This window comes from Schistocerca americana, chromosome 6 (assembly GCF_021461395.2).
Source record: "Schistocerca americana isolate TAMUIC-IGC-003095 chromosome 6, iqSchAmer2.1, whole genome shotgun sequence".
NCBI classification, from domain to species: domain Eukaryota; kingdom Metazoa; phylum Arthropoda; class Insecta; order Orthoptera; family Acrididae; genus Schistocerca; species Schistocerca americana.
Window position 1 is genome coordinate 364,055,701 of NC_060124.1, and position 23,655 is coordinate 364,079,355.

General features: G+C 39.7%; 1 protein-coding gene across 4 annotated transcripts in view; it reads right to left on the reverse strand.

The window, feature by feature from the left end:
- The window catches only part of LOC124620370 (reticulon-4-interacting protein 1 homolog, mitochondrial-like), a 173,190-nt gene that overhangs the window by 133,957 nt on the left and 15,578 nt on the right, over positions 1-23,655 (reverse strand). For all 4 annotated transcript variants that reach the window (XR_006980172.1, XR_006980173.1, XM_047147040.1 and 1 more), the window contains exons 4-5: positions 21,478-21,633; positions 8,661-8,953 (exon numbers count right to left, since the gene is read on the reverse strand). Coding sequence is in view for 2 of the 4 variants with exons in the window: in XM_047147040.1 (XP_047002996.1) it covers positions 8,661-8,953; positions 21,478-21,633 (449 nt within the window). In the remaining 2 variants the exon portion in view is untranslated. The remainder of the gene's footprint in view (positions 1-8,660; positions 8,954-21,477; positions 21,634-23,655) is intronic.

The following is a 23,655-nucleotide window of genomic DNA, read 5'->3' on the forward strand; positions in this document are numbered from 1 at the left end:
ATCATTTGACAATGCAATGATGTCAGTGCTTGTGAAAGGTTGAAACTTTGCTCCTACACGTTCTTCACCTCCTTTAATGGATTTCATCAGTTCTATTGAGAAAGCTATTAGACCTCTTTCCGCGGATTCTGTAGATGAAATTTGACAGGAATCGTGTCGTACCTTGCTGAAATGGAAGACTTTGAGGAGAAAGCTCTTGAGTCTGCCCTCTTGAAGCCTACTGTTTTTTCGCGTTACGTAGATGATACTTTCGTTGTATGGCCTCATGACAGACAAGAACTGGAAAAATTCTTTAGTCATTTAAGGGGAGCCGGAACGATGAAAATGACAAAATTAACATTTTTTTGGTTTTTTTCATTATAAAATTATTTGGAGTTTTCTGAATAAAACAAATCAAGTTTCAGCCTTCTAAGTGAATTCTAAGTGTATTTTTTTATCGCTGCAAAGTTGACGCACTGCGTAACTGTTGTAGCGACTAGGTGTGTCACCTCTGACAGCACTGCTCGCTCGCTCGCTGCAAGCGGGGTATCTTTGCGGAATTAGACAGTGTTTTGTTTTCTAACATTGTATGGCTTTATCTCTGTGGCACCTGACTGTCCATATCGGTAAACATAAATGCTGTACCGTGTGTGTTGACTTGTGGAGTTTGCTTTGTGTTGTTTAGTTGTTCAATTTTGTGTATTTGACGAATTTTGCTTGTACTTGTTTTACGTATTTGGTTTGTGGATATCAATATGCCCCGTTTCAGCAATCGAGTGTTTAAGAAAAGGCACAACGTGCGGAAGAAGGAATCTTTTGTTGTTTTGAAGGGAGATGCTGCTCAGGTTGCTTCACCGACTACTCCAAATGAATTTCTTCCAGCAAGAAACTTTGTGACAGCAAAGAAAAATTTGAAAACTATGAAAGTGACAGTAATGATGTGAATGAAATAATTAACATTTCCTTGCTCTCTAATATCTAATATTTTGAAACATAACGTATTATGCCAAGTTTGCAAAGAAAGAGGACTGGAACTGAAAATAACTTCACACATTGGTGTGACATGTAAAATGTTATTGAAGTGTAACAAATGTGCTGCACAAGTTTCATTTTCTAATTCTAACAGTATTCCTCATAGTGGTAATAGTGGAAAAAAGATGTGTGATATAAATGTTAGGCTAGTGTATGGCTTGCGTTGCATTGGCAAGGGCAGTGCTGCAGGGACAATGTTATGTGGAATTATGAACTTGCCAAAACCACCAACCAAGTTTGGATTTTATAATGAATTGGTGGGATCTTCTGCTCAAGATATTGCTCAAGCAACAATGAAGAAAGCAGTTGAAGAAGCTATGACAGATAATGGGAATTGTAGAGATTTGACTGCTGCTTTAGATGGATCATGGCAACGTAGAGGTCATAAATTTCTAAGTGGAGTTGTGACAGCTACCAGTGAAGACAGTTGCAAAGTAATTGATGTTGCTATTCTCTCAAAACATTGTAGGAATAAGGGCAATACCAAGGACGAACATAGTGAAAGTTGCGAAGCAAATTTTCATGGCACGAGTGGAGCGATGGAAGTAGAGGGAGTGAAAGCAATTTTTTTCAGATCACAGGAGTGGTATAATGTACGGTACACTAACTATCTAGGAGATGGTGATTCTAAGGGATATAAAGTTGTAGAGGAACTCAAACCTTACGGCAATGAAATTCTCATTAAAAACCAGGAGTGCACTGGACATGTGCAGAAGCACATGGGGGCTTGCTTGCACAAACTAAAGCAGACACTTGGATCCCAGAAGCTTAGTGATGGTAAGACCCTTGGAGGAAGATTGACAGATGAAGCAATTGATAGATTGCAGAGGTATTATGGGTGTGCAATTAGGCAAAATACAAGCAGCATTGAGCAAATGAGGAGAGCAGTATGGGCATTATTTTTTCATACTGCATCAACAAATGAGCACCCACAACATGCACTGTGCCTCACAGGTGATAACTCATGGTGTAAGTACCAATCAGGAAAGGAATATGAACTTAAAAATTAGTTTGCCAAATGCTCTAACTGAAGTAATTATGCCCACATTCAGAGATTTATCACAGCCAAGTTTATTGGAAAAGTGTTTACATGGGAAAACACAAAATCCAAATGAAAGTTTAAATAATTTAATTTGGATTAGGGTTCCCAAAAGAGTGTTTGTACAGATAAAAACATTGTATTTTGGAGTGTATGATGCAGTGGCAACATACAATGAAGGAAACATTATCAAATGTGATGTTCTGAAACGTTTAGGTTTCCAACCAAGACACAACACCATTTCCACAATGTGCCTAATTGATGACGAAAGACTAAGAGGTGCAGGAAGAAGAGACAAAAGCCTACAACATGCAGCAAAAGGGAAGGAACGGCCAGTGAAAAGGAAACTAACACTGGAAAAAGAAGAGGATGCTGATAATCCATCATATGGGGCAGGAATGCATTAAAAAACTTTGGAAGCCATTTCCTGTAACTTTAAAATTTTCATCTTTTAGGGACATTTTCTCAAAAACTGTTAACAGTATATCAATGAAATTTACACACAATATTGTTTACTTCTTTTCCTTCATTTTTATAACAAATTGTAAAAAAAAATATTGTATAATTCAAGAGTTATACAAGAAAAAGTGCAAAATTTTAGACAAAAAAATAAGCATGTTTAAAAATTGTGAAACAAAAACCAATAAATATTTTTTAACATTGCCATATGACTTTGTAGAGAAATATTCACTGAACATGTAGTCCAAATTTCAGAGCAATATGTTTAATGGTTTTAGAAAAAATGTTCCTTCTATTTGCTAAAATTAACATGGAGGAGATAGGTCGTTCCAGCTCCCCTTAAACTCTTTACATGAGAACATCAAGTTTACTATGGAGATTTGAAAGATGGGACTTTACCCTTTTTAGACGTGTTGGTGCATTGTAAGAATGATGGGTCTTTGGGACATTAGATGTACAGAAAACTCGCTCATTCACATCTATATATTCACGTGTCCAGCTGCCATCACCCCGCACAAATCGCCGGGGTTCTCAGTACTTTAATTCATCCGGCACATGTAATATTGGATGCTGATAGCCTTCATGAAGAATTAGTGCATCTGGAGAAGGTTTTTAAAGAGAATAGAGAATGGCTATACTTCGCGTAAAATACAGAAGGCCATGCACAATTATAACAACAAGAAGCAATGCTCTGAGGAGACTGATAACGACTATAAATCAACTGCATTCCTTTTATATGCGGAGAACATATCTTCTAAAATAGGCAGATTGCTTAGGAATAATAATAGTGTCATCTTCCATTCACCAGCAAAGAGCAGGGCCTTAGATGGATCCATTAAAGACAATTTACAATTCAGGAAGGTGGATGTTTGTAAAATTCCCTGTGAGTGTGGCTCGGCATATATAGGTCAGACGACACGAACGGTGCAGGAACGCTGTGTACAACACGAAAGACACAATCGTCTGTGGCAAACCTTAAAATCAGCAGTAGCAGAACATTGCATTTCCGTGGGACATTCAATGGAATACAACAACACCAAAATTTTAGCAGCAGTTTCCCGCTTCTGGGATTCCGTAATTAAAGAATCCATGGAAATGCGTCTTGCTGACAACTTAATGAATCATCATAACAGCTTTCGGCTGGATAAAAATTGGAATCCAATTATTAAAATTATGCAGTCACAGCAGAATCAACATGCTCAGTCAATACTTAGTGACTAGACTGTTCTTACTTCACCACTGAGGGCAGCACAAACAACTTGGCTGGCTCGCGCATGTTCCTCCTAATGCATGCACCATAAACTGCCAGTATGATTCGCATGCACGGAGTTCGCTATAAGTACCATGACTGCATCAGGTCTCTTCAGTACTTCGTCTACTCACCTGAGGATGGCCACACATCTCTGGGCCAAAATATCGTGGCAGAATGTTGACGAAATATGGCTGCAAACCCGAAAATTACTGGAAGAAGAAGTATGCCGGGAAAATTTCAGAAGTCACATCAATGCCTGCCTGCACTCCCCACAATTTCCACATATTCAAGGTATTGGTCTTTGGGCGTTGTCTGATGTTCTCCCTGGTACCTATCCCAGTTAATACCTACAAGTCCCTGTCACCTGGTTCATGGACCCATGTCGACTGCTGTTCATCAGCGACAAAGGCTGCCATTGCATTTCAGTACCACAACTGGACATCCACTGAGTGGTGACATGTGGCCTTTTCAGATGGATCACATTTTATGCTCCACCGAACAGATTGACGTTGGCCTGTACAGCATGAAATGTTTGAAAGCAAACATCCAGGCAAGTGGAGAGCACATTATGGTCTACAGAATGTTTTCACTCCATTCCCTGGGACTTCTCATCATTCTGAAAGGTACCACTTCCTCTCCTACATGCAGTTTGTTTTTCCACAACACAATGATGGCATCTTCCAGCAGGGCAATTCAATATGTCAAACTCTTCACAGTATGCATTTGTGGTTCTAAGAGCACAAGAATGAGTTTAACGTACTCCCCTGGCCAGAAAACAACCCGGATTTGAACACAATTGAGAATATGTGGAGCAATGTCGCTCAACCTGTTCTTGCCATGGATCCTCAACCAAGTGCAGCCGGCCACGACAATAGAGTCGGCTTGGCTCCATAGGCTTGTTGGCACCTTCCAGAACCTCACTGACACTCTTCCTGCATATCTCGCTTTGGTCCACACAGCAAAAAGGTGGTTATTTAAACTTTTGACAGGTAGTCCCACCAATGTGAGTGGACAGTGTAGTACACTTCTGTTGGGCAGAAATTCCCTCTCTGCCTGTGTTAGTCAGCTTTTTATGTCTTCCTTGCTTCATGTGTCATGTGTTATTTTTCTTCCAAAGTAGCAAAATTTCTTCACTTGGCCTAATTCGTGGCACCCCCAATTTTTATGTTAAATACTGGTAACTTTTCCTAGTTCGTGGTCCACAATTTTTATATTAAGTTTACACTAATCTCATTTCTGCTACTACCCACTGCTTTCATCTTTCTTTGGTTTACACTCAATCCATAGTATGTGATCATTAGACTGTTCATTCCATTTAACAGATCCTGCAATTCTTCCCCTCATACACTGATGATAATGATATCTTCAGTGAATCTTATCATTGATATCCCTTCTCCTGAATCTCACTTTTATTTCCATAATTGCTTCTTCAATGAACAGACTGAACACTCAGATGTTTAGGACGGGTGGTAGGGACAGAGCATCGAGTGACATTATACTGAGTGCACTATCCGAAAATTACCTCGAGCAATTAAACAGAGAACCGACTCGTGGAGATAACATCTTGGACCTACTGATAACAAACAGACCCGAACTTTTTGACTCTGTATGTACAGAACAGGGAATCAGTGATCATAAGGCCGTTGCAGCATCCCTGAATATGGAAGTTAGTAGGAATATAAAAAAAGGAAGGAAGGTTTATCTGTTTAGCAAGAGTAATAGAAGGCAGATTTCAGACTACCTAACAGATCAAAACGAAAATTTCTGTTCCGACACTGACAATGTTGAGTGTTTATGGAAAAAGTTCAAGGCAATCGTAAAATGCGTTTTAGACAGGTACGTGCCGAGTAAAACTGTGAGGGAGGGAAAAACCCACCGTGGTACAACAACAAAGTTACGAAACTACTGCGAAAGCAAAGAGAGCTTCACTCCCAAGTTTAAACGCAGCCAAAACCTCTCAGACAAACAGAAGCTAAACGATGTCAAAGTTAGCGTAAGGAGGGCTATGCGTGAAGCGTTCAGTGAATTCGAGAGTAAAATTCTATGTATCGACTTGACAGAAAATCCTAGGAAGTTCTGGTCTTACGTTAAATCAGTAAGTGGCTCGAAACAGCATATCCAGACACTCCGGGATGATGATGGCATTGAAACAGAGGATGACACACGTAAAGCTGAAATACTAAACACCTTTTTCCAAAGCTGTTTCACAGAGGAAGACCGCATTGCAGTTCCTTCTCTAAATCCTCGCACAAACAAAAAAATGGCTGACATCGAAATAAGTGTCCAAGGAATAGAAAAGCAACTGGAATCACTCAACAGAGGAAAGTCCACTGGACCTGACGAGATGCCAGTTCGATTCTACACAGAGTATGCGAAAGAACTTGCCCCCCTTCTAACAGCCGTGTACCGCAGGTCTCTAGAGGAACGGAATGTTCCAAATGATTGGAAAAGAGCACAGGTAGTCCCAGTCTTCAAGAAGGGTCATCGAGCAGATGCGCAAAACTATAGACCTATATCTCTGACGTCGATCTGTTGTGGAATTTTAGAACATGTTTTTTGCTCGAGTATCATGTCGTTTTTGGAAACCCAGAATCTACTATGTAGGAATCAACATGGATTCTGGAAACAGCGATCATCTGAGACCCAACTCGCTTTATTTGTTCATGAGACCCAGAAAATATTAGATACAGGCTACCAGGTAGATGCTATTTTTCTTGACTTCCGGAAGGCGTTCGATACAGTTCCGTACTGTCGCCTGATAAACAAAGTAAGAGCCTACGGAATATCAGACCAGCTGTGTGGCTGGATTGAAGAGTTTTTAGCAAACAGAACACAGCATGTTGTTATCAATGGAGAGACGTCTACAGACGTTAAAGTAACCTCTGGCATGCCACAGGGGAGTGTTATGGGACCACTGCTTTTCACAATATATATAAATGATCTAGTAGATAGTGTCGGAAGTCCCATGCAGCTTTTCGCGGATGATGCTGTAGTATACAGAGAAGTTGCAGCATTAGAAAATTGTAGCGAAATGCAGGAAGATCTGCAGCGGATAGGCACTTGGTGCAGGGAGTGGCAACTGACCCTTAACAAAGACAAATGTAATGTATTGCGAATACATAGACAGAAGGATCCTTTATTGTATGATTATATGATAGCGGAACAAACACTGGTAGCAGTTACTTCTGTAAAATATCTGGGAGTATGCGTGCGGAACAATTTGAAGGGGAACGATCATATAAAATTAATTGTTGGTAAGGCGGGTACCAGGTTGAGATTCATTGGGAGAGTCCTTAGAAAATGTAGTCCATCAACAAAGGAGGTGGCTTACAAAACACTCGTTCGACCTATACTTGAGTATTGCTCATCAGTGTGGGATCCGTACCAGATCGGGTGGACGGAGGAGATAGAGAAGATCCAAAGAAGAGCGGCGCGTTTCGTCACAGGGTTATTTGGTAACCATGATAGCGTTACGGAGATGTTTAACAAACTCAAGTGGCAGACTCTGCAAGAGAGGTGCTCTGCATCGCGGTGTAGCTTGCTCGCCAGGTTTCGAGAGGGTGTGTTTCTGCATGAGGTATCGAATATATTGCTTCCCCCTACTTATACCTCCCGAGAAGATCACGAATGTAAAATTAGGGAGATTAGAGTGCGCACGGAGGCTTTCAGACAGTCGTTCTTCCCGCGAACCATACGTGACTGGAACAGGAAAGGGAGGTAATGACAGTGGCACGTAAAGTGCACTCCGCCACACACCGTTGGGTGGCTTGCGGAGTATAAATGTAGATGTAGATGAACAGTAGGGGGTGAAAGATCACATCCCTGTCTAATACAACTTCTAATCCATGGACTTTATTCTTGGTTTTCCATTCTTATTTTTCCCTCTTGGTTCTTGTACACATTGTATATTACCCATATTTCCCTGTAGCTTACACTTTTTTTGCTGAGAGTTTCAAACAACTTGCTCCAATTTACATCGTCAACTTACTTTTAGGTCGTCAAATCCTACGAAAAGAACTCTCTGCTGCCTTTATCTTTCATAAAGCCACACTGATCAGCATCTAACAGATCCTAAGTTTTTGTGGAAACAGGGTGTGCAAATTATTTTACAGCACAAGTCATAATTAAGTCAACAGAAGTAACTAGGTTCTTGAACATGCTCAGTTCCATTCCCATCAAAAGATGACACAAAAGTGGAGCTACACAGTTTGCAAAGCCACAAAGTTTTTAAACTAATGGCTCTTCCCATTTGTGGGTAATGCCAATGCCAGCAACAAAAATGACAAATGGCACATTCTGCTGTGGTGCACCTGTAAGAATATGACAAATGTGCAAGTGATATATTGGCTAATTATAAACAAACTGTAAGAAATACCCATTTTTGCCTGATCAAAAATCAGGTGATTAACCCCTGGGCACAGTGACAACATTTAATGTATAGAGGAATATGTATAGAGTGATTTAAAGTGGAAAGACCATGTAAAACTTGTTGCAGAAAGGGCAGATGTGTGACAGATTTACTACATTAATGTAATTCACCAGTAAAGGAAATAGTTTGCAAAATTTTCATTTCACCGCTTCTTGGATGCTATTCAACATACAATAAATTTATTAGTTAGGATCAATAAAAGAGAAAAAAAAGTTTACTGTTAAAATTCCAAGAGTTAATTATATTACAAGAGCAGATGGGTAACAAATTACTTTCTGCTACAAAAGACCATGACAGGCAATTGGACAAATTTGAAGTCATACAGAAACTTAACAATGTTCTTGTGGCAAACCATTTGCAGTCAGAACATGAGAAGGGGGAAATGACAGTGGACAGAAAAGTTCCTTCCACCACACATTGGTAAGGTGGCGTGAAGATTATGGATGCAGACATACATCAATTTTACTCACCTTTTCCCACTAGCAGCTACGGAATTCAGATGAGCCTGAGAAACAACTGCATTCCATGCAATCATTCCTGAATATGGGACACTTGCTGCAACTTCAAATCTGATTCCCTTAGGCTTTTTAGCTATTAAGTTTTCTGTTATAACAACATACTCAGCAAGAGTTCCAGAGAGCCAGTATGGAATAGAAAACCATACTTCATCACCAATATCAAAGTGATTGACCTTCTGACCAATTTCTATGACAATGCCGGCACAGTCTCTACCCAATACAATTGGAAATTCTTGTTTCACATTCTGAAAAATAAATAAATAAATTACTGTAAATACACTCTGGCAAAATGAATTCTTTAGTTTCTTGCTATATATTAAAGTTTACCATGCTATAAGTGTTAAAATTTTCTGTAATTGTCTATAACATTTGAGAATGAATACTTCACTCTGAAGTGGAGAGCATGCAGTAAAGAAAAATACCAGACAGATTAAAACTGTATGCCAAATGCTGCTCTGATTCAAACATGGATCCTAGATTTTTCATGGCCAAATTTGAGTCAGACAAGGATATTCTAAGCAGCAGCAGGCAGACTGTGCATGAGTTGTACTGATGCAGACTGGTGTGACCAGGATAACACCATAAATATGACTGGTATGAATTTATGGAACTGTAAGTTTCGGTATACCAAAGGAGAATACATCCAGAGGGGGCCTTGAAGCCAGCCATGATAATTAAGCTTAAGTAGACTGAAAAAGAAACAGATGATTCAGGTGAGAAGCTCACTGGATTCAGAGGTTAAGCCTTGGCATGTGTTCATAACGTTAAGGCCATGTTCGGCAAGAAATCCAGGTATACAATAGTGGCAGTAAATTTTTTATCCGATCCTGCCAGTTAGTGGAGTCCACTACAACATACTCTTCATAATCCAGTACAATTGTTGTGGAATTCTTACTAGCTGGAAATATCATAGAACCATTGTGTTTCAGTGGGCGGATGGTGTGTGGTTCACTCAAATTTAAGAACATCACATTTACCACAGAACTGGAGAGGATGGAGAGGCATAGTTGGAAGTAAGTAACTACTTACGGGCCATTAGGAAGAAAATATGGGGAAATAGAGTAACACCTTACAGAAATAATAGACTCAATTTTTCCAGACAGAGTTACATATCATCCTTAGATGTGTGCAATGTTCAATTACAAATGAATACTACATTATAAGTTCCCATGCAAAGAACCAAAGAAGTCATCGATAATAATGGTCTTTTAAGGCACTGCAGACTAGGCCCTTAGTAACAAACAGGATCTAGAGGAAAGACTGACAACTGCATTTACACGGCAGTTGGCTGGGTCTCAGGCTTGTTTGTATCTGGAAAGAAAGAGGTTGCTGTTGTGGGGGGCCAGGCTGGGTTTTTGTGCAAAACACAGAACTTGTTGTTTGAAGGCATCACCTGCAAACAAATCTCCGGTAAGGCAATGGATATCTTCATAGCACCATCCTATGTTAGCCTAGTCATTGACCATCTAGAAGAATCCTTTTTAACCACCCAGAACACGAAACCTCTCACATTATTCACTGATGGCACCTTCATTATCCAGATTGAGGATGAGGACATTCTATTCACATTCCTCTAGAACCTCAACACCTTGTCCACCATTCATTTTATCTGGTCCTCCTCAACACAACTCCTATGTGGGAATGAGCACTTACAATTGTCTGTCTGCAAGAGTAGCCACCGCCAAACTGTGGCCAAGAGACAGCTGGCACACCCAGTTCAAATCGTGCTGCCCAACACGATATGCTTTACTTTATTGACTTCTTCACAGCCTGTACCATTTGGAGGTTTCCATCAGCACCAGCTTTTTGTGAATAGCTGTGGTGAGAATTCTTTCTGTAACATACCCTCCATTCCTCTAACCCTGGTCTCAACCTTCACTAATCCCTCTTTTCCACCTTCCTATCTTCTTCTCTGCTCCCATTTCAGTACAATACATGCATTCTATGCTGCCAGCGCACATACATAGTTCTTCCCTCTTCTCTACCTCTCTTCTTTCTCATTCTCGCCCCCCCCCCCTCCTGATCCTCCTGCAGGACAACCTCCCAATGCTGTTCCTAGTAGCCCTATCCTGTTCTCACCATGACCCTACATGCACCCACAGGCAGCAGCAGCATCTTCCCCCACCCATATCCCGCTATCCCTCCCCATCCTCATCCCATGCCCCTTCCACACCCCACTACCTACCCCTGCTAGACTGCTGTTGGTCTCAGATGCAGCTAAAGTTGGGATGAGCCTGTTTATCTCAGATGAAATTGAAGCTGGGATGGGCTTTAAAGCCTAAATGACAGTGGCCGTGTGTGTGTGTGTGTGTGTGTGTGTGTGTGTGTGGTTTTACTTCTGATGAAGAACATAGTCCGAAGATGAACATTTCTACCATTATTTTTCATTGTGCCTGTCTGTAACTCAATGTCTCCTGCACGTGATGAATTAGTAGCAATCTATCCTTTCATTGTTGTTGTACCATTCTAAACTTTCCATTGTTTGAACTTGTTGGTAATTGTTGTTGTTATGGTCTTCAGTCCTGAGACTGCTTTGATGCAGCTCTCCATGCTACTCTATCCTGTGCAAGCTTCTTCATCTCCCAGTACTTACTGCAACCTACATCCTTCTGAATCTGCTTAGTGTATTCATCTCTTGGTCTCCCTCTACGATTTTTACCCTCCACACTGCCCTCCAATACCAAATTGGTGATCCCTTGATGTCTCAGAACATGTCCTACCAACCGGTCCCTTCTTCTAGTCAAGTTGTGCCATAAATTCCTCTTCTCCCCAATTCTATTCAATACCTCCTCATTGGTTATGTGATCTACCTATCTAATCTTCAGCATTCTTCTGTAGCACCACATTTCGAAAGCTTCTATTCTCTTCTTGTCCAAACTATTTATTGCCCATGTTTCACTTCCATATATGACTACACTCCATACAAATACCTTCAGAAACGACTTCCTGACACTTAAATCTATACTTGATGTTAACAAATTTCTCTTCTTCAGAAATGCTTTCCTTGTCATTGCCAGTCTACATCTTATATCCTCTCTACTTCGACCATCATCAATTATTTTGCTCCCCAAACAGCAAAACTCCTTTACTACCTTAAGTGTCTCATTTCCTAATCTAATTCCCTCAGCATCATCAAACTTAATTCCGCTACATTCCATTATCCTCATTTTGCTTTTGTTGATGTTCATCCTATATCCTCCTTTCAAGACACGATCCATTCTGTTCAACTGTTCTTCCAAGTCCTTTGCTGTCTCTGACAGAATTACAATGTCATCGGCGAACCTCAAAGTTTTTATTTCTTCTCCATGGATTTTAATGCCTACTCCGAACTTTTCTTTTGTTTCCTTTACTGCTTGCTCAATATACAGATTGAATAACATCGGGGAGAGGCTACAACCCTGTCTCACTCCCTTCAGTACAAAATACTCATAATTTAGAATATAAGTTCAATTAGTACCAAATGGGCATATAAAACAGTGTTTTGTGTGGCCACACAGGCATATACCTTACCGACACCAAATATCATCCTGTTGAAGATGACACAGCAGTCAGTCGGTTGATGGTCAGGAGGCAGAGTTTAGTTTTGTATTATGCATGCCATATCATTCTCCACCATTATTTCATATGCACATGACCTGTTTGTCACTAAATATTTCATTCCATAATAGCCCTTTGACTGCACGTGCACGGCATTGTCTTGCCACATTGATCAAATTCATTTTCAATAATGATTTTTGACTACAGAATATAAAAATGTTGGGACTACACACAAACAAAAGGAATACCTCTTATGTGAGTGTCTTTAATGGTTAACCTGTGGATTCCTTTGAATGCTAGGACTGGAAGTTCTTGATCCGATTCAGATTTATATATGAGATCTTTACAATCCGGATTTAGTGTGAGCAAAACCTACTTAATTTTCTGAAGCAGTTCAATTCTTCCTCTGTTGCGATAAAGTTCATAGTGTGTTTTCTATTTCCCATGTTTCTTACTGTACAACCATATTCACCGTATCCTTAAAGTTACAAACAGTTTGTTAAAAGAAATATTCTGAATTTTAATCTTGATATTTAGCCCTCAGTTACTTCTGAATCAATTGGCTCAACTTTGACTTGTGTGCTGACTCATCTAGAGTTTCGAGAACCTTTCCTGTTCCATCGACCCTGTATTTTTACCCTTTCTTCTTTCTTTTCCGACATTTGTCTTGATACAGAATTTAAAAATGAGACTAGAAATTAACCATCTTCTTTTTTTTCCACTTGCCTGGCCATTTCAAGTTGATCTGTTTAGGTGCCTTGTAAATATACACTTCTCTTGTGTTTCAAATATTGTTATTCTAAAGATCTCTAAGTGAGAAATATAATGGTGGAAGCAAAATTATTGCACAATCTATCTCAAATACTCATTTAAGATGCTTCATTTTATGTTGCACATGTACTTACTACTTATTTCAGCAAAAGATTTAGTCCAGTTTAGATTTGATTAGGTACACTCTTTGTTGCTCAGAGTCATAGTGAAGAGATCCTCCAGGATGTACAACACACCATAAAAACAAGAACATATATTTACAAAACAAGGTATATTCTAATGTTCCTTCCACAGACCGTATGTGAAATGATCTTCATGGATATGAATAAAAAATATAAAAAAAATAAAATAAAAAAAAATTCATTTAAGAGGTAAAAACAAACTTATCTTTGTTGTTGTAGTCTTCAGTCTGAAGACTGGTTTGATGTAGCTCTCCATGCTACTCTATCCTGTGCAAGCCTCTACATGTCCAAATAATTACTGTAACTTAAAAGTTTCTGAAGCTGCTAACTATATTCATCTCTTGGTCTATCTCTACAATTTTTAACCACCACACTTTCCTCCAATACTAAATTGGTGATATCTCTTCTTCTAGTCAGGTTGTGCCAGAAATTTCTTTTCTCTCCAGTTCTATTTGGTACCTCCTCATTAGTTATGTGATTTACCCACCTATTCTTCAGTAGTCTTCTGTTGCACCATATTTCAAAATCTTCTATTCACTTCTTGTCTAAACTGTTAATTATCCATGTTTCACTTCCATACATGGCTACCCACATAAACACTTTCAGAAGAGACTTCTTAACACTTATATTTGTGTCTGACGTTAATAAATTTCTTTTCTTCAGAAACACATTTCTTGCCATTGGCAGTTTACATATTATATCATCTCTACTTTGGCCATCATCAGTTATTTTGCTAGCCAAACAACAAAACTCACCCACCACTTTATGTGTCTCATTTCCTAATCAAATTCCCTCAGCATCAGCAATCAATTACATTTAATTATCCTTGTTTTGCTTTTCTTGGTGTTCATCTTATATCCCTCTTTCAAGACACCATCCACTTGTTTTAACTGCTCTTCCAAGTCCTTTGTTGTCGTCAGCAAACCTCAAAGTTTTTACTTCTCCTTCCTCAACTTAAATTCCTGCTCAAATTTCTCTTTTGTTTCTTTACTGCTTGCTCAGTGAACAGACTGAATAACACTAGTGATAGGCTACAACCCTCACTCACTCCCTCTTCAATCACTGCTACCTTTCTCAATCACTGCTGCCCTCGACTAATAATCGCCATCTTTTTTGTTACTGTACAAGTTGTAAATAGCCTTTCACTCCTTGCATTTTACCCCCGCTACCTTCAGAACTTCAAAGAGACTATTCCAGTCAACACTGTCAAAAGCTTTTTCTAAGTCTGCAAACGCTTTAAATGTAGGTTTGCCTATTCCCAACCTATTTTCTAAAATAAACTGTAAAGTCAGTATTGCCTCACATGTTCCTACATATTTCAAGAACTCAAACTGATCTTCCCCCTAGCTCGGCTTCTACCAGTTTTTCCATTCTTCTATAAATCATCTGTGTTCATCTTCTGTGACCATGACTTATTAAAACAATAGTTCAGTAATATTCTCATCTGTCATCACCATCTTTCTTTGGTACTGAAATTATTAAATTCTTCTTGAAGTCTGGGGGTATTTCACCTGTCTCATATATCTTGCACACCAGATGGAAGAGTTTTGTCATTGCTGGCTCTCCCAAGGCTGTCAGTAGTTCTGATAAAATGGGGTCTACTACTGGAGCCTTGTTTCAACTTATTGCTCAGTCAAATTATTCTCCCATCTCATCTTCATCTATGTCCTCTTCCACTTCTATAATATTGCCTTCAGGTTCCTCTTTCTTGTATAAACACTTTATATACTCCTACCACCTTGCAGTTTTCCCTTCTTTGCTTAGGATTGGTTTTTCATCTGAGCTCTTGATATTCATACATCTACTTCTCTTTTCACCAAAGGCCTTTTTCATTTTCCTGTAGGTGGTATCTACCTTCCCCCAAGCAAAATATGCTTCTAAATCCTTACATTTGTCCTCTAGCCATTTCTGCTTTGCCATTTCCTGCCAATCTCATTTTTTTAGATGTTTGTCTGCTTTATTTTCTGCATTTTTATATTTTCTCCTTTCATCAGTTAAATTCAGTGTTATTCATGGATTTCTGTTAGGCCTTGTCTTTTTACTTCAAAGTTATTTGTGTGTCTTTTATTGTATCCCTTTCCCCTGTTCTAGTCAATTGTTACCTAACGCTCTGTCCAAAACTCTTAACAACCTATCCAGGTCCCACCTCCTTAACGTTCTACCTTTTAGCAATTTCATCAGTTTTAATCTACAGTTCATAACCAGTCAACTGTGGGTGACTGTGATCAGAGTCCACATCTGTCCCTAGAAATGTCTAACAATTTAAAATCTGGCTTCAAAATCTCTGTCTTAACATTATATAATCGATCTGAAACCTTCCGATGATTCCAGGTCTCTTCCACATATAAAACTTTCTTTCGTGATTCTTAAACCAAGTGTTAGCTATGATTAAATAATGCTTTGTGCAAAATTCTACAAGACCGCTTCCTCTTTTATTCATTTCTCGTAATTCATATGCAACCATAATTTTTAATTCGCTTCCTTTTCGCACTATCAAATTCCAGACCCTCATAACAATTAAATTTTTGTCTCCCTTAACTATCTGAATAATTTATTTTATCTCAACATACATTTCTTCAATATCTTCATCTGCTGGCATATTGACTTGTACTACTGTGGTGGCTATTGGCATGCTCAACAGCTCCTCTTCAAGTTATCCATTGTCCAGTCAGATTTTCATCCCAGTAGGATCTGACTCATCTCTGGGTTAGTGAGGCAGAGTGACAACTTGGTGTGGGTAAAATCTTTCGTCTGCTTCAGAGATTTTTGAGCTGACCTACTAAAATGTTGCAACACAGCAGTGCTGGAATCTGGACTACTTGATGTTTTTTGGTCAGCCAGACCTTCCCTCATGAAAATCCTGAACAGTACCATTGGCTTCAGTTTATCTCGAATATGATAGATTGTTGTACATGTTGGTGGTTGAGTTCCATACACATTACACCATTGCTGTTGTACCTTTATCATATTTTCGCACTTCCAGTACCACTTTAATACGGCCTCGCATTGCTCAAATGACAATCTTACTTCATTCATTGCTGCACTGTCATCTATTGGAAAAAACCCATGACAAAATCTGTTCAGAAAACAATGGACTACACTACCATGCAAAACTGCAACAATACATCATTTTGTTCCAAAGATATCAACTATCAAAGAGAGTCTATACTTTCCTGCACCCCTCTGTACAGGCACTTTTGCAACAACAAATCTTGAGTGAATTGGAAACCTCTAAAATTGTATAGTTTTTTTTTTTTTTTTTTTTTTTGCCGTGTATTTAAATATTTGGCAGTAAATCTATATGACAGAAGGGCAGAAGGTGTCAAGGATATTTGAAATTTGGTCAGCAAATTAATTTCGAAAAGAAACTGGAACTCACATTCAGCAAGGAAGGACTGCAGCAAGATGGAGAGACGCCCACAAAATCCCCCTTCATCCAGATGACCGAAGATATTTCCTCTCCAGGTGGTATCATATGCTTTCTCCAGATCAAAAAATACGCCAAAGAACTGCTGTTTGTATAAGAATTAGTCTTGCATCACATGCTCTAATTGGAGGAGATTGTCAAGTGTGGACTGGTATTTCCGAAACCCAGATTGCAAATGGCTCAGCAGTTCCTTGTTCTTAAACGTCCACTCTAGATGTCAGTTTATCATCTGCTCAAGGGTCTTTCCTATACAGTAAGTGAGCACCACACTCCTATCTGGAGATAACCTGTCCTTCCCTGGCTTTAGAAGTGGCATTAGAATTACCTCCCATCACAGATACAGATAACAGCTTTTGGCCCATACATTATTGAAGAGGCATGGGAGAATTGCTTTTGCCTCCACTTTTAGGCATCGTAACATGCCATATTGAATTCTATTGAGATCTGGAGCACTGTCACCTGCAGCGATTAATGCAGACTGTAGTTCTCACATGGAGGAAGGGATGATATATGGCTCCGAGCTGTGAGAATAAATGTCTCTGAGCTGTCAGACAAAAATCTCTGTTTCTCCACATGTTGGAATTGATGATGTATGTAACAGGTGGAGGTCAAAACAGAAAAGTGTTCTGTCAGCACTGCATTATTTCCCTAGGTGCTGTTTGGAGGACACCATTCTTTAATATGGCAGAAATTGGACCTGGACCTTTGTTCCCTGGGATCTTCGATACTGATTCCCACACATTCGTTAGTGGAGTGGAACATTTAATTGAGGTTACAAATTCTCTCCACACACTAAATTTTCTCCGCTTGATGGTTCAACTAGTTTTAGCCTTTGCTTGTTGAAAGGCTGCAGGATTGTCTCCACTTGGTCTGCTAGTAAGCCAACGTAATGCAGCACACCTGTCCATAATTGCTAAATGGAATTTCTTGTTCCACAAAGGGATGGCTTTTCTTCTAGCCTGGTGAGAAGATGTAGGAATTGAAGAATCAGCAGTGTGATACATCACATTTGTGATATGGGCCACCCCATGCTGGGTACTGTCAGTGTTGGAATACAGCCAGTCGGCTGTATAGAGGCCAGTTTGAACTGCTGAGCATCCACTTAGGTGGTCTCTGTTCAGGCATGGTAGTCACAGCTAGGTGAAACCCGATGGGAAAGTGGTCACTGCAGAGTAAATCATTGGCTACTTCCCACGTAACAGTATCTGCGAGGGCTGGAGAGCATACGTCTAGATCTATGGCAGGGAACGAACCAGTAGCCATGCAGAAGTGCATCATTTCCCCAGTATTAAGTACATTAACAGCCTCTCAAATAGCCAACTCTTGGGACAGACAGTAGAAGAGCTCCAGAGCACATGTTTTGCATTGATGTCACCAAGTAGGAGGAATGAGCAGGGGAGATGTGGTTAAATCTTGGCAACATCGGAATATCTGTGGCCTTGAAGGCAGGTGCACACAGATTGTTCTTGTACAATTAGTTTTAATTTCTCTAAATGCATCCAGTAACCATTCACATCCCACTAAAGGACAGGAGCTATCTTAACCAAACGGTTTAACACTCTCTAAGTCCTGTAGCCTGCGAGGGGCATTCAAAAGGTTGGGGGGAATAGAAATAGATGGGCATGATGGATTGCCCAAATATATGTCTAGGTCCATCAGACAGTCTTTCCTGCCAGCTGCACTATGGTTAGAGGGCTTGAAACTGTGCTTTTTATACTTGACCTTCCCATCCAGTGGTTTTACGTTCTGTGGGGAGAATGGTAAAGAAGTAGATATAGATGTCTTTTGACCAGACTTCTTTTTTGGAGCAGAAGGCACCTAACTTTTCCCTGGAAATGGTGGTGGTGGTGGTGGTGGTGGTGGTGGTGAGTGTTTAACGTCCCGTCGACAACGGGGTCATTAGAGACGGAGCACAAGCTCAGGTTAGAGAAGGATTGGGAAGGAAATCGGCCGTGCCCTTTCAAAGGAACCATCCCGGCATTTGCCTGAAACGATTTAGGGAAATCACGGAAAACCTAAATCAGGATGGCCGGAGACGGGATTGAACCGTCGTCCTCCCGAATGCGAGTCCAGTGTGCTAACCACTGCGCCACCTCGCTCGGTCCCTGGAAATCAACACTAGTGTGTCTAGCAAGCTAATAACTGCAGCAGTGCCTTGGTAAGTACAGCTATGAGCACATGTGGATGTGCTAGTATCTTGGCAACTGACTGACTGGTGATGGAATAGAATGAGGATGTGAATGTTGGAGGATGGATAGCTTCAAAAATTTTTTTTGTCTCCACATACAGTAACCACCAGTGACCCGAACCTCCTGGATCTTCTGTTACTGTACATAAAGAGCATATTCCTTTGACCACACTGGATCTGCACCGGAACAATTACTAGAAAAAGGTAAGGTGCATGACAAGTCTGGACATGAACGTCTAAATCACATCTTGCACAAATCAGCTTCCCTTTGCACACTGTAGCTGTGTGCCCAAATCTCTGGCATTGAAAGCAACACATGGGATTGGGGACACATATAGATGGACTCTAAGAAGTAAGAAACCAGCCTTCACATATTCAGATAACATGGATGAATTAAAGGTGAGTATCAAGGTACGTGTTTTAGGTTCCACACCTCAATTAGTAAAAACAAAACCCTTACAGCATCACTTTGTTGTTCATCTGTCTGTCTGTCTCTGTGTCTGACTGTCCAAAACCCTTTTTCTCAGAAATGAGCAGACATATCAAGTTGAAATTTATGTCACATATTGAGATCTACAGTTCCTTGGTGATGAAACAAAGTAAAGTTTGCAATCAAAAGACATGGCCATTTATGTCATGTTTTGATACTTACAAATTCATGCATAAAAACCCACAGGATATTTCCTGTTGACCTAGAATCATGAAACCTGGAAAGAAGCAAGGTTTCACACTACAACCAAAGGAAAAAGTCTGAATACCACTTATTGTAATTATATCACATAAAAAAATTGTTGTCATTTTTATCAGACAGTTTGTCTGTCCATCCATCTATTATGATCCCCTTTTCTCAGCAATGGGTAGGTGTATCAAATCGAAATTTATATCAGATACAGGCATTTCTGTCACATATTTTGATACTTGAAAACTCATTCATTAAAACCTGGAAGGATACTTCCCTTTGACTTGCAATCATGAAATTTGACAAGAAAAAAGGTTTCACAGCACATGAAAAGAGGAAAAAAAAAATCATAAAAATGTTAATTTGTAATTTATTTCATACAAAACAAATATTTATTTTGTCATTTTTTATCAGACTTCAACCTTGAAATTAAAACATTCTCGAAAGTCTTGCAATCCCCAGGACTGAAATCTTGCCACTACCAATGCTGGTAATAGGAAAAAATTATCGAGATACTCGATTCTTGAGTGGATGAACTGTGCATATACATTATTATGTTTGTATGGAACCATCAATTTTTCCCCTAATTCATCATCCACCTGTTTCAACATATTTCTCACCTTGAGTATACATTCACTTTGCCATTCCACTAAAAGTTCATTAGGGACCAGATACATAAGTTTACTACTTGATATGACAGTTCAAATGGTTAAAATGGCTCTGAGCACTATGGGACTTAACTTCTCAGGCCATCAGTCCCCTAGACTCAGAACTACTTAAACCTAACTAACCTAAGGACATCACACACATCCATGCCTGAGGCAGGATTTGAACCTGCGACTGTAGTGGTCGCGCAGTTCCACACCGAAGCGCCTAGAACCGCTCAGCCACAACGGCCAGCGATATGACAGTTCAGCTGTAATTGGGGGTGTTGTCATTTCAATAATTATAGGATAATCTCCAAGTGTTTTGCTTTACAGTAACTTGGGTGCTTCACTGAACATAATTGTCTCTATCAGCAGTATACCATTCTATAACCTTGTAATACAGGAGTTCCAACAATTGCCTCCACACTTTCTTTTACATAGAATGGGGATATTCTTTTGAATATGCCCTCGTCCCACTTGACAACAATGAATACATTGTTACATACTGATATTTTTCTATTAATGGTGTTAAACACTGACATAGATGTGTCACGTGAGCTGTCCACCCATGATCTCTTTATGGAGTGGATAGGTAAACTCTCCAGTGGATCACCCCTTCTGCTGAGAGTTTGAAGCTTATTGTTATTGTGAGCCATTTTGATATTGTGAGTTGCTAGGAAATCACTCATCCACCCTCCCTAGGTAAGGCTTTTATAACTGTGGTACGGTGAATCAGGTTCCCCAAAGGTCGCTTGCTAATGACTGTTCTACCTCAACAGCCATGCATCTCATTGGTACGCGGAACATAGACCCCTCAGGTTTCTACCAACTCTGTGATCCAAGCGGTGTGATCCAGGTGGTGAAGCCAAATCCCCGTTCTCTGTCACACACAACCTTCCACTACCACACCACACAGTGGTTGCAGAAGCATCTCCAGAGCTTATAGTTACAGAAGACTGGTCATGGTTAATCCCCAGCTCTTGGAACCTGGGGTTGCCAAGCCTGTATGCAGAAAATGAATGTTGAGCTCCGTGAGGTGTCACATCAGTTTTTTTTTTTTTCACTTTTTTGGTTTCAGTTTCTCCATTAAAACAATTGCCTGCCAACTGGGTAGCAATGAACTTACTTCTTAGCTGTACTATAGAGCTGCTGTTTATCTGCTATTAGTAGCTTAAAATGATCTGTGTTCTTTTCCAGGCATGTAACGAGAGATTCTCGATCAAACCTGAGGTACAAAAGAGGCCAGTCTTGCAGTATATTCAATGTAAAAGCAAAAAGGAGTTCTATCACATTTTGGACCCGCATTCTAAAATAAATACACTGAAGCACTTCACTTACACTATTATACCTGTGGAGTAGTCTACGCAGCACTCTTCCATAGCCAGAACATATAAGAATATCAACAGGATCTAAAGAAGCTGCCTTCACTTGTATCAAAAGTTCATCAGGTTTCTTTACAGATGGGATAGGCACATCATCAAGCAGCTGAACAGCCTGGGAACAATACATAAAATGCAATAACACAAGAAATCAAACAAAATTGTTAGGCCTATGACTTTTCACTCACATTAACAAATTTTGTAACACTTACAGTAAAAGAAAGAACTTTCTTCTAAAAGTCAAACCTTGCTGGAGAAACCTCTATAGTTGTAGTAACAAACAACAGATGAAATGCACAATAAAAGAGTAAATCAACCATCAAAATAAACAACCAGAAATGGCTATGTAAAGATATGCATCCACCAATACGTTTCTACCCAGAGAACTGCTAAGTAACTGATCGACACTCAGTACGGATTACAAAGCCTATTTCTCACTGAAGCATTATGCATTATCTGAGATAATAATATATTAGCACATTCATATCCACATATTAATGCATTTTTGAGATCCAGGAAATAATATGAGCTATGGGGATAATGTGTGCTCTAAAAGGCACCATAACACCACTGAAACCTGTGGCACAGTAATGTGAATATTGGGCATATTGGCAACCAACTGTGGGCAGTAGCTGGTGATATTCTACTGGCCAAAAACAAAGCACACAGTGCAAAGTGAGATGCTCTCACATACCAGCATAAGGTGCACAACACCTCTCCATGAAGTTGATCTAGCTATCCACAATGGCTTCTGCAAAACCTTACACAGTTCAACAAGCATCTATGGATATGAATATATGAAGATGGTATCTGTTCTTTCATACAGTCCGAAAGAACAGATACCATTGATGATCTTACAGCTCTTGAAGAATGAAATTACAGTGATATCCACCGCCTGTATGCAGCTAATGGTCTGGATTTCATTGTAAGTTCATTCTTCGAGAGCTGCAAGATCACCAACGGTATCTATTCTTTTGGGCATTGTTCAAACTCTTACAGGAATTAGTAGACTGACTGCCGCGAGTAATGAGTATAGTGGGCAGGGGCACTACAAATATAGCATGTGGACAGTAAGTTGGAAATGTGGGTCTCATGGGGAGCATGCCAGAGACAAGTCCCTGCAGTCGCACCACCCTCTGTGTCCTCGATGGCTCAGTCAGATAGAGCGTCTACCATGTAAGCAGGTGATCCCACGTTCGAGTCCCAGTTGGGGCACACATTTTCAACTGTCCCTGTTGATATTTACCAACGCCAGTAAGCAGCTATTGGTCTGGATTTCATTGTAATTTCATTCAGCATCTATGGAGGTCAGCAAAGGTTCACAGTGGCAGTGTTCAGTCATTTGTACATGCACTCAAGGTGTTCCTTAGATCCCATCAAGGCGGAAAACCTTCATTAATGTGGAATGCGTCCAGGAATATATGAAGAAAAGACAAGAAAATCACAAAAACTTAATTTGTATGTTGCATTAACCCAAACTATCATTATACTCCTTAATGCTATTCATACTTATGACAGTCAAATTTGATCAAGAAAATCTGAAGGGAAGCTGCCACTTTGAAAAAAGTTGCTGCCTCTTCAGTCATTTTACATAGCTGCTGTTTGCCTGACATTTGTACCTTAATATCACTTTTCTACAATATCATTTTTCAAAGATGATGAGTCCTATTTGCAGTAGTTAGCTAGTTACATGTTCATAGATCATTTGAAAGAGGCTTTTATTGAAATGATGTGGAATGAGTCTGTTTACACGATATATATACAAATGATCAGTGTTAACATTAACGAATGCATTATTTTCAGTCTTACTCATGCATTTAGACTTAAAAACCAGGCCTTTTTTCCTTTTATATTACAGGATATCAGTTTTTAAATAGAAATTCGTCCATGGAATAGGAGTTCTCCATCCTAAAACATTTTTGTTGCAGCGTAAGTGAACTCCCTTCTGAGCTACTGACAGTTTTAACAGTGGGTAATAAAGGTAATTTTTCCCTCTAGTATTGTATATATGGACATAACTGTTCTTCTCAAATTGTGATGGATTTTTATTACAAATTTCATTAGTGAATATATGCATTTTGATGGTGCAGTTAAAATGCCTAACCTTTTGAAGAGGTACCTACATGACAACTATGGG